General features: G+C 33.1%; 2 protein-coding genes across 2 annotated transcripts; one reads left to right on the top strand and one right to left on the bottom strand.

Annotated features, from left to right (window-relative positions):
* Positions 1–452: 452 nt before the first annotated feature.
* LOC120211874 (serine/threonine-protein kinase RIPK-like) lies at positions 453–2,209 on the top strand. The gene is made up of 5 exons (XM_039210340.1): positions 453–915; positions 995–1,130; positions 1,215–1,351; positions 1,434–1,557; positions 1,647–2,209. The coding sequence occupies exons 1-5, from the start codon at positions 538–540 to the stop codon at positions 2,144–2,146; spliced, it is 1,275 nt and encodes a 424-aa protein (XP_039066271.1). The 5' UTR covers positions 453–537; the 3' UTR covers positions 2,147–2,209.
* An 8,047-nt stretch (positions 2,210–10,256) lies between these two features.
* On the bottom strand, positions 10,257–10,992 carry LOC120211871. The gene is made up of 2 exons (XM_039210338.1): positions 10,751–10,992; positions 10,257–10,662 (listed from the first exon to the last, which is right to left on the bottom strand). The coding sequence occupies exon 2, from the start codon at positions 10,652–10,654 to the stop codon at positions 10,274–10,276; it is 381 nt and encodes a 126-aa protein (XP_039066269.1). The 5' UTR covers positions 10,655–10,662; positions 10,751–10,992; the 3' UTR covers positions 10,257–10,273.
* Between the last annotated feature and the right edge of the window lie 1,071 nt (positions 10,993–12,063).

Genomic DNA, 12,063 nt, shown 5'->3' with positions numbered 1-12,063 from the left:
TGATTGAACCTGAATGTCAAGAGGCATTTGGTATGGAAACATAAAAAAGCAGACTTGTATTAAGAATATATTTATTTATTTATTTGAATTAATCACTGATATCTGATTTATTGATCGGTTAATTTAAATTGGGTACTACAGAGAGACGAGGGTAATCCTCCCAACCTAGTTTGCTAACCTTGTTTAAGGGACTTTGTCTTCTCCCACTAGACCAACAAGTTGTTGGTTATTTATTTATTTTTAATTAGCATTTATATTTGATAAGCATCAAATACTTCATATAATATGATCAAAGATTCGATGGAAAATAATAATACTAATAATAAACAATAATTGAAGACATTTTCATATGCATAGGATGTGATAGAGTAGTAGGTAAGTGAAAGAATCAACTATAAAAAAATCTAATATGCCTTCACCAAACCCCATAAGATCTGTTAAATTTCCCTCATTTTCTTGGACTGTTTCTGTTTGTTTCTTAAGAAAAAAAGGAATCCCAGATAATTTTCATTTTGATTTTACATATAGAAATTGCCTATGAAGAAGGTTACATGGAAGTCTCTAATGTTGAGCTGTTGCACGGGCAGCAGCTCATGTGATGATTCTGGGAAAAAGGCTTTAAAACCGATTCAGTTCCAAAGATTATCACTGTCCGACGTGAGTGATCCGAGCTCGCCCATCTGTGTCGATGATCTCTCGACGTCTCTCCTCGGTTCGAATCTCCACGTCTTCACTCTAGCCGAGCTGAGTCTGATAACGCATAATTTCGCACGGTATAACCTGCTCGGAGAAGGCGGGTTCGGACCGGTTTACAAGGGGTTCGTCGACGACAAGCTTCGGCCAGGGTTAAAGGCTCAGCCTGTGGCTGTTAAGGCACTTGACTTGGATGGCCTGCAAGGTCATAGGGAATGGCTGGTTAGTTTCTAAAGCTATGTAAATGCTGGTCTCTGGTATAATTCATGGTTTTATATGCTAAAAGTTGTGTTCTTTTCAGGCTGAAATCATCTTCCTTGGACAACTGAGGCATCCTCATTTGGTTAAGTTGATCGGATATTGTTACGAAGACGAGAACCGGCTCCTCGTGTACGAGTACTTGCCGAGGGGCAGCTTGGAGAATCAGCTCTTTAGAAGTATGTAAACTTGAGAGACTTGGTATTAGTACTTATTGGATATTGTTCATGTTGTTCGGTGATGTTAAATTGGTCGGTTTGCAGGGTATTCGGCTACGTTGCCGTGGTCGACGAGGATGAAAATCGCTTTAGGAGCAGCAAAGGGCTTAGCCTTTCTACACGAAGCCGACAAGCCGGTGATATATAGGGACTTTAAATCTTCAAACATCTTATTAGACTCTGTAAGTCCTTTTGATAAGCTCTATGTTTCGATATTTGTCGAAAGTGTTCGATGAAAATACTGAGACGCATTGGATCATTCAGGATTACAATTGTAAGCTATCTGATTTTGGGTTAGCGAAAGACGGGCCGGAAGGAGGAGAGACGCACGTAACGACTCGAGTGATGGGCACGCAAGGATACGCTGCCCCGGAGTATATCATGACCGGTAAGTCGAGTCGATGTTGATGATCATTGGTTTACAAAGTCAAACCATGTGATGTACCTAACCCCCAAATTTTATATGTTCACTTTCAGGTCACTTGACAACAATGAGTGATGTTTACAGCTTTGGGGTGGTTCTCTTGGAGCTATTAACGGGAAAGCAATCGATGGATAACACCCGTCCGAGTCGGGAACAGAGCCTCGTGGAATGGGCAAGGCCACTATTGAGGGACCCCAAGAGGCTCGACCGGGTAATCGACCCTAGACTCGAGGGACAGTTTTCCAACAGGGGAGCTCAGAGGGTGGCTGCATTGGCTTACAAATGCTCGAGTCACCACCCGAAACCGAGGCCTACGATGGGCGATGTCGTTGAGGTCCTGGAATCCGTACAAGGGTTCGACGATGAATTCGTTGGACCGTTTGTGTATGTGGTGCCTATTGAAACAGATGACAAGAAGGAATTCCTTGCACAGGAAGACGATGAGAACCGCAACAGCGAAAACGGACACGATTCACTTCGTCACGGTTGGCGAAATCGGATCAAGTTGCCGCTTTCCTCGATAGCCAATGCCGAATCACCTCTTACCATATGACTATACGAGAATTTACATATTCAATACAGGTTGTAAATATTGTCAAAGAAACAGCTAGAGGAAGAAAACACTAGTACAAAGGCTGAGTTGAAACAGAATATGAATGCGTACATATATATATATATATATTAGTTAAAACTCGAATCCAACCCGATTCTACTTAACAAATCGAACCAATTTATGTTAAGTTGGTCGAATAAAGTATGAGATTGATCAGTTAACTCGGTTTTTAAGCATACATACATACATATAAATCAATGTATCTTTAGGGATTGTACGAGTTAGGTTAGGGTCAAATTTTTTATCAATCCGAGCCGACCCGAAAATATGTATCATCCAGCTAATCTGACCAAACCCAAAAAATTTTATAACCTTCGTCATACTCGAAAATATATATCCTACACCCGACTCCAACTCAACCCGAATTCTTATGGTATAAATTCGACTTGATCCGATCCAGTATAAAATAAAGACTTAATTAAAAACAATAATATTTTTTTAAAGAAATTATATTATTATCCTCGGATCAGCTCGGGTCGGATAGTTTTCACACTCCACCTGAACCCGACCCGAAGGTTTTTTTTTTAAACTCCACCATATCGAATCGGGTCGGATTAAAATCCGTTGGATTCGAGTTAAATTGACATCCCCAAGTATCTTCTATAGTAGTTTTATCGTCCATAAAATTAAGGACTAATCCTTTCAAAAATATAGAACCGAATTATTTAAAATTCGGACTTAAATTTTCAATCTAGCATATTATACATTTCCAACCTGTTTTAACAAAACCAAGTCATAAAGACCAACCTAACACGTAAACTTCATATTAATTGTTCACATGTAACTTGAAAATGAGTTACTTGCAATATATGTCCCTAAATTATTATATTTATTCTAAATTAATCCTTAACCTTTTGAATATTCTAATTGTATCCTCAAACTTGACTCTCATTCCAACTCGGTTCCCAAACTTTTGAACGTTTCAAATTCATTCCCAAACTACATTTATTATTTTATATCGGTCTCCAAACTTTTGAATATTCCAATTTCATCTCCAAACTACTGATGATTTTTGTGGGGGCGTTATTGGAAAGTTCAAAAGTGAGATCAATTTAGAATGAGATTCATTGTTATGGATTAATTTGGGATGTTCAAAAGGTTTGGGAATCAATTTAGATTCATGGTTTATGGATTAATTTGGGAAGTTCAAAAGAGTTGAGAATCAATTTAGAACACGAGTCTTAGTTTAGAGATGAAATTAAAATATTAAAATTTTTTAAGACTAATTTAAAATGAGTATCGTAATTTAAGAATGTGTGGTACAAGAAAAGAATATTGGAATTCTCAACAACCACTCAGGGCGGGCCAGTTAGCCTAATTAATTTATATTATAAAGTTTTCACATTTTTCTTCAACTCTAATGTGTACATTGGCTGCCAAGTTAATGTGTTGTAATCTCAGAGTGCTACATCGATATTAATTTATAGGGTAAAGTATATACATTGTCCTTCGAATATAATATATTTTATTAAGTCTATCGACTATTAAAAATTACAAAATAGATAGTTTAAGTAATAAATGTGTAGTTTATCTTAAAATTTAAATAAATTTAGATATTTATTTTGGCGGTAGAGAAAATATTAGAGTTAATTGCATAATATATCCTCAAACTATGACCTTCATTTTAAATTAGTCCTTAAAATTTTGAACATTCCAATTTCATCCCAAACTATGAATCTCATTCTAAAATGGTTCCTAAACTTTTAGATCTTCCGATTTCATCCCCAAATTCATCCAAATATGTAATCCATTTCAACCATAGTTTAACCTAAACTTTATTTTTTTCAAACATATAATAATATAACTTGGCCTAACGATTTTATTAACAAGTGATGTGTAGAACTTATATTTTGCTACAACAAATAAGGGCAAAATATTTGTTGGACTAAATTGAATTTATTCAAAATTTTCAAAAATAATTCAAAGTCTAACTAAATTTGAAAGATATGTGTTCGATGTTTATAAACTTTATTAAAACTTTAAAATGAGTCTTTCAAGTTCAAATTATATTAAAATATCTTTCAAATACTTTAGAATGTTTTTCAAAGTCTTTTATTTCTCAAAATGTCAAAAACTATCTTTTTAAACAAGTTTTGACCATAAGTTTCGAAACTTCTACAAGAGTTTCGAAACTTTCCAAGACAATAGTCCAAAAAGTTTTGATACTTTTCAAGAGTTTCGAAACTTTCCCTAAAGTTTCGATGTTTTGGCTCCAACGGTCATATATTTACAACGACTCTTTCGAAGAGTTTCGAAACTTCCCAAAGTTTCGAAACTTTATGTGCAAAAAGTCTTCCAACAGCTCCAAACCTTCCCAAACGGCTAGTAACTCATTCCAACATATAAAAACAAGTTTAAGACACTTGAAGAAGGTCGAACAACACCTATCCAAGCAATCAAACATAATAGAAAAGCTTTTCATTCTTTATTTTCTTTCTCTTGTAAATAGTTGTGTTTTTGTGAGCTTTAATTTGTAAACACCTTCCTTTTAAGAGGCTTTTCTTGTTTATAATTCTTTTCTTTTGTAAAGGGGTTTTGGTTCTAGCTAAGCATTTGAAAAGCTAGGGAGTTTGTAACGGTTATCTCTTTATCCTTGTAAAAGAAAGAACAAATTAGTGGATTTGTTTGAAAATCCTAAGTGAAGAGCTTAGGTAGTGGATGTAAACTTCATTGAGGGAGTTGAACCGTGTTGAAAACATTTTGATGTTTCGATATAACAAATGAATTTTAAGATTTTGCAAATGATTTTCTAAGTATATTCGATATAATTACTCGAATATCAAAATATTACTCCAAGTCTTTCAAAGTTCATTTTAATCCTTACTAAAGTGTAAAATTATGTTTTATACTTAACTATTTTAAAACAATTTTACAAAGTATTTCGAGCCTTAATCAAGCCAAAAATATTTTCTTTTTAAAGGGTTTCAAGAAAAATCAGATTGCCCAGGGGGTACAGATTCCCCCCCAGGGGGAACAGATTCCCCCCAGGGGGTACCGATTCCCCCTATCTAACTGTCAAAAACATATTGAACTTAGGGAACCGATTCCCCATGAGGGAGTACCGATTCTCCCCACGCTCCAAGTTGTTTTATTAATTATTTCTCATCTCCAAACGGCTCCAAAATATCTCTAACGGCTATATTCGACTTCAAACACATTCCAAGCTATAAATACAACCTAAGGACACTTGAAGAAGCAAGAGAACAACTATCCAAGCAATCAAACACAAGAGAAGAGTTTTTCAATCTTATTTCATCTTTCTCTTGTAAATATTTTGTTCTTGTGAGCTTAATTCTTGTAAACACATACCTTAGAGAGGTTTTCTTGTTTACATTTCTTATCCTTTTGTAAAGGGGAAAGGTTCTAGCTAATCCCGTGTAAAAGCTAGGGAAAGGTTCTAGTTTAACCCGGAAAAACTAGGGAGTTTGTAAGGTTACTCTTTATCCTCAAAATAAAGAACAAATTAGCAAATTTGTTGGAAAATCCTTGGTGAGGAGCTAAGGTAGTGGACGTAGACTTTGGTTGAGAAAGTCGAACCACTATAAATCGCTGTGCAATTCTCTATCTTTCAATCTCCTTACTCCCTAAACACAAACTGTTCTGACCCCTCTTTGCAAACCGTTCCGGTTATCGATTCGAGCTTCCGAAAATCCTAACAAACCGCTATAAATCATTGTGAAAATTTTCCCATCTTTATACTCCTTACTCCCTAAACTTCAAAATGTCAATTCACCCCCTCTTGGCACATTTTCAATTGATCAATCGAGCTTCATCGAGCCTAACAAGATGTGATTGGTATATACATAAAATTTAGGATAAAATTGAAATATTTAAAAAGTTTTGGGACTAATTTAGAATGAAGACATAGTTTGGGGATAAAAATAAAATGTTCAAAAGTTTGAGGAATAATTAAAATGATAGTCATAGTTTCAGGATAAAATTGAAATGTTTAAAATGAGGGGCATAGATTAGGTACACATGATGTAATTAACTCAACATATTATTCAAGCATAGTTTTAAGATAATTCTGAATTAGGAAATGTCTTTAACAGTTTAAAATCTACAATTTTGATAAAAAAAACTCTTAAATCTCATATTATTTAAATATTAACTTTTTAAATATTTAAATATAATATTTTAAACATATGTTTATATAATATTGATTGAAAACAATGCTTATATAAACACATCATTTTCGGTTTGACTCATACTCATATTCATGTAAACATGTGTGTTTAACATGTACCATGAATATAATTTTTTTCTTCTTTGATTTTTTTTATTTTCTTTTATTTTTTACCATTCTTTTATAAATTCTTACAGTCGTACCATCAAGAAGCTGACGTTATTAAGGACGAAAATAAATTGGGTAGAATTAAAATTTTTGTCTACTTGAATCTGATTTGAGTATTATACGTATCACTCGACTCGGGTTCAAGGAGGTTTCACTAGATCTAACTTTTAAAGTAAGAAACTCAAATCTCTATTTCATCTTATAAGACATATATATATATATATATATATATATATATATATATATATATATATATATATATATATATATATATATATTAAAAGGTCATATGCCATGACAGGGTCGTGACAGGGTTTTCGGGGGTCCTGTACAAATTCTTATAAAGGGCCCCTATTTTCTAGATATATTCGATTTCGGGGCAACAATAGTGACGTTTTCTTGATAAACGCCGCGATAGATCCATCTATAAAGGCGTTTTATAAAAAAAACCGCAATAATAGTGGCGTTCTTTTTAAAAACGTCGCAATATGTCCATCTATAGTGGCGTTTATTGAAAAAATGCCACTATATATATACTTTTTTGGGGCCCTGTGCGGTCGCGCAGTTCGCGCCGCCCCAGCCACGGCCCTGTGCCATGATCTGAACAAGAGAGTCACCTGCCGGCTCCAGTAAAAGGTCATATGCATCATCTTCGTTGAATGCTTCAATCGCAGAGGAAAACAATTCCCAGAATTAAAGAGAAGAACTTTAGTTTATTAAAGTTGAAGAATTTATGTTAAATGATAATTTTAAAAAAGAAAAAGATTACGACCTCGAGCGAATTGCACTATATTTTAAGTTGATATAAGAAAACAGGTCGAATTTCATCACCGGTCCCTATACCATGCATAAGTTTTAACTTTGGTCCCTAAATTCTATGTTAATTGACTTTAGTCCATATATTCTATGTTAATTGACTTTAGTCCATATATATTATTTTCATCCGGGTGGAATATTTGATGAGTATGTTGAGCAGGTATGGGTTGAATGAGTTGAATGGACTAAGTTACACGGGGTAGGCGAAGGTGGTCGATGCCGTGGAGGAGTTGGCAAAAGGGGGAGGATGTTGGAGATGTCGAAACGAGGGAGTGGGGAGGAGAAAGAGGAAGTGCAATGGGAGGCATTACTTGACTCAGGGTTGATGGTGATGAAAAAGATGGGTCACGTATGAACTCATCCGAGTTTTGTCTTTTTTTTATCTTTTGGTGCGTTTTTATTTATTAATATATAGATAATATATAAAATATTAATTAATTAAATGACACATCATCACATCATCAGGAAACAGTAACAAAAAAGTTCAATGTATATAGTTCAGTGAGCAAATTGAAAATTTTGAAAGTACAGTGAGTGAAATAGAAGAGAGTAAAGTTAAGTGAGTAAGCCTGTAATTTACCCTTAAATTAAATTCAATTATGTATTCTTCATCATACAATGTTGAATACCTAATAAAGAAAACAAACTTAGATACCAAATTTAACCTTGGAATAAAGTTGAAGTACCAAAAAGTATATTAATCCAATTATTAAAAGAACTTTAAGATTATGATTGACCAACAATGTTCAACAATGATACATTAGCCAAGTTTCGTGATTAAGCATGTTTCCTCTTAACAACCGTGTCATATTATAACTATATCGCGAGTTGGTCGCGAGTTGGATAGTGTTGGACTTGTGCTCGTTAAAAAATTTTGCTGCTCGACTCGTTGCTCGTTAAACTCGTTAAAATTGTATTCGACTCGTGCTCATTAAAAAATTAATGCTCGACTCGACTCATTGCTCATTAAACTCACTAAAAAATTTACCTTTTTTTTAGTATTAGGGTTGGGTTTTTTTTGGTATTAAAATAATATTATATTATTTATTATAAAATAATAGATTAGTTAACTTATTATTTTTATTATTTATTAATAAATTAATAATTATTATTTAGATTTATTTTTTGAATGAAATAATTTTGAAGTAATTACTAAAAATATATTTTAAAAAATTAACGAGCTGCTCGCGAACTTATCGAATCGAGTTAGACTTTGTTCAGAACACTCGTTAAGGTCTCGAGTTAAGTTCAAGTTCGAGTTGAGCTATTACTGAGTTTTGGCCGAGTCGAGTTCGAGCTGCTCAACTCGTTAAACGCCCTAATTAAAACTAAACTTCAACGCAACCCAGAATCTTCCAACAAAGCATTTACATATTACTAAGGATGTATTTAAAATAGGCATAATAACAAAATTATCCCCAACGTTTGCACATATGGCCACTTTGCCCCTTCACCTTTTCTTTAACATTTTAGCACCCAGCGTTTTGTTTTGGAGCAAAATGTCCCCTGGGTAGATGGAAATCGTTAGTTGACTAACGATCAACGCTTCCTATTGATGTGACAGGTTCACGTGTAATGCCACATTATAAAAAATATTTTAAATATATTTTTATAAGTTTATATCTAATTAATTATAATTATAGTTTACTCTAAAAATAAGTTTTTGCTAAAATGACATCACGCATAGACTTACCACGTTTATATGAAACATTGACAATTAGTCAGCTAACAATTTTCATCCAACAAGGGGTATTTTGCTCAAAAATGAAACGTTGAGGCTTAAAATGCTCCAAAAAGGTATAGGAGACAAAGTGACTATTTATGCAATCGTTGAATGATAAATACGAATCGATTAAGATAGTTGGATATTCGTCAGTATATTAATAATTTTTTTTTCGAATTTTATTAATAATTCATTTAATTTTTAAATTAAACATTAGTTTAACAATTGTCAAACTAATTATTAACAAATTAGACTAAGAACAAGGAGATTAAATTATTGACCTAAACAATCATTATTTAGTGGCTAAGGATAAAGTAGATAGAGATAACTTTGTATTATGAGATGACTGCATTATTAAATAATTTTGAAGAACCAAACACCGTAATATATAGGATAAACTACGAGTTTAATATATAAACTATCAAATTTTAGATCGTTTTAGTATCTAAACTATCAGTTTATTTCAAAATCATACCTAATGTTTAGTTTTTATTTCATTTTAGTACCGTCGTTAAAAACTTAACATTTTTAGTACCTAAATTATAAGTTTTGGTCCGTTTTAGTACCTAAACTTTCAATTTGTTCAAAACTTGAAGTTAAATTTTGAACATGGTACTAAAATGAAACAAAAACTAAATTTTAGGTATGATTTTAAAAAAATGAAAGTTCAGGTACTAAACGGAACAAAAACTGATATTTTAGGTACTAAAAACATTATTTACCCTAATATATATATATATATATATATATAGGTAATTTCCTAGGGTACACAAATAATCCCCAACTATAGGATAATATTTTATTGAGTTTCCTGACTATTGAATGTTTTAAAATAGTCACCCGATTATTCATTATGGTCTAAATTCATCTTTTTCTGTTAATATTTTTACGATTGTCTAAGTTGAACGTTAACCTGCTGACTGAAATATGATAAAACTTAATCATATAATATTAAATGACTATTATATCTAGAATATATATTACTTCACCGATTCGTTAAATATAGGAATCACAAAAGAATATAAATATATTTCTTATTAATCAATTAAATTAAATTAATATCATATAATAGAATATAAATATATTTTTTATTAATCGATTAAATTAATATAATATAATATTTTTTTTTAATTTATTCTATTTATAATATCAAAATTCGAATGAATTAGAAAAAGATCACAAGTTAACCAAAAATATTTAATTATTTCTTTATTTAATTTCTTAAATCTCATAATCAAGTACTAACTTCTTCGTTCGACATCGATGAAAAACGATTCTCCGATCCAGAAAACGACGTCGTAGATGACCCGTTCTTCTTCCTCGGCGATTCGAGAGTTTTCCGGAGCAAATGTCTCACGGCGGAGATCAATTCCTCGGCGGGTTTCGCCGGCGGAGTCGAAGACTTGAACTGCTCACGGAATCTCATGTGCCGATCCATCGCTTCGTTGGTAGTAATATCCTCCTCCGATCTGACCGTCTCGTCGTTGACGGCCACCGAGCAAAGGCCGCAGAGCCACCGCCCTTCGAACTTCTCTCTCACGCTAGCAATGTAAGCAGGCGTGCACTCCTCCGTTAGCCCGCAACAATCGCACTTCACGAACTCAACTTCCGCCATTGGAGCACCTGCGCAGAACTCGAATTCAGCTCGAAATAATTAGAAATATTATAAAACAAAAGAAACCCAGAATTTGTCGTTGAGTTCGATTCAGACCCAGATGATGAATCTCTCGTTTATCTCTCTTTTTCCCACTCCCTTTCTTGGAATTTCACTTGATTTTCAGCAACGAGCATGGGAGGAAGAACCGTGAAACTCATATACATTTCAGAGCCTGATTGGCTCTCTTTCTCTCTCTTTTTCCCGAGATTTTCTTTGATCCAAAGAGCAAAATCTGATCCAAAGTGCAAAATCTAAGCGAGGAAGAAGAAGAAGAAGATTTGCATCGTTCCTTGAATGAGTTTTGGTGTGAAAGAAGAGATTTAGATTCGTATATATAAAGGAAAAAAGAGAGATAAAGGCCCCAATCATTAGCCGATTGAGCCACTGTAATTACTCTCCACGTCACCCATTTTTCACTGCCTTTTCATCGAAATATTCATAATAAAGATAAATTACTATTTACTAAATTAACTCGTTACATATTAATTTTTGGATTAAAACTTTTTTTAACATGAACGTCATTAGGGATGGACATGAGATCCGAATTAGACGGTTTTACCAGATCTTACCCGACCCAATTGAATCAGATATTTTTAAAAATTCGGGTCGGGTTTTTTATGTGATGTTCGGGTCGAGTTCAGGTTTAGGGTGAAAAATATTAGATGTGACCGACCCAAAAAATATATAATTGTACCTTATATGTTTAAGAATAATTACAATAATATCCCTCTATATATTATTTTTTCAATAAAGTCGTTATTTTTATTGAATAAAAATATTTTTTTTATTATTTCGGGTCTGGTCGGGTGAAAATTTATTTGATCGGATTTGGTCAGGTCTCGGGTGGAGGACTTCTTGTTCTCAGGTCGGGTCAGGTGGACCAAAAACTCGACCCATGTCCATCCCTAAACGTCACACTAAACACATTTCTTAATAGGATGAACCTTTATTTATATAATATAAAGCCAGTCAAAACTTTTAAAAGTTCGGTCAAAATTGAAGGGGAAAACACGATATAAACGATTTCAATAATTAAGAAAATTGTTGTAATTTTTTGAAAATTTAAGTTTGAGTATCATGTATGTCAGGGATACGAGCGTTCGTTATTAAAGGGTTGAAAATCTTTAAACATATACTACCTTATATTCACTTCAGATTTAAGGAACGTCAATCTATTTTAACGTTGAAAAACCGTGATATTGGGACGCAAAATCATAACATTTTAAGTTATATGCAACTTAAAATGTTATATTCTTTCTTAAATTTTTTATTCAACTTAAAATATTACATACTCTGTAATATTTTCAGTAGACAATTAAAAATATTATATTCTTTGTAATATTTTAAGTTTAACCGAAAATATTAAG

This window comes from Hibiscus syriacus, unplaced genomic scaffold (assembly GCF_006381635.1).
Source record: "Hibiscus syriacus cultivar Baekdansim isolate YM2019G1 unplaced genomic scaffold, ASM638163v2 tig00109987_pilon, whole genome shotgun sequence".
Taxonomy (NCBI): domain Eukaryota; kingdom Viridiplantae; phylum Streptophyta; class Magnoliopsida; order Malvales; family Malvaceae; genus Hibiscus; species Hibiscus syriacus.
Note: the sequence above shows the minus strand (reverse complement) of the source record. Positions and strands in the feature narration are given on the sequence as shown.

What these genes read in the sequence shown, in the direction of transcription:
- LOC120211874 (XM_039210340.1), top strand. Translation starts at nt 538, where the DNA reads ATGAAGAAGGTTACATGGAAGTCTCTAATGTTGAGCTGTTGCACGGGC. An exon ending in GGAGAATCAGCTCTTTAGAA is followed by an intron (nt 1,131 to 1,214) that starts GTATGTAAACTT and finishes GTCGGTTTGCAG; the next exon opens with GGTATTCGGCTACGTTGCCG. An exon ending in CCCGGAGTATATCATGACCG is followed by an intron (nt 1,558 to 1,646) that starts GTAAGTCGAGTC and finishes GTTCACTTTCAG; the next exon opens with GTCACTTGACAACAATGAGT.
- LOC120211871 (XM_039210338.1), bottom strand. Translation starts at nt 10,654, where the DNA reads ATGGCGGAAGTTGAGTTCGTGAAGTGCGATTGTTGCGGGCTAACGGAG.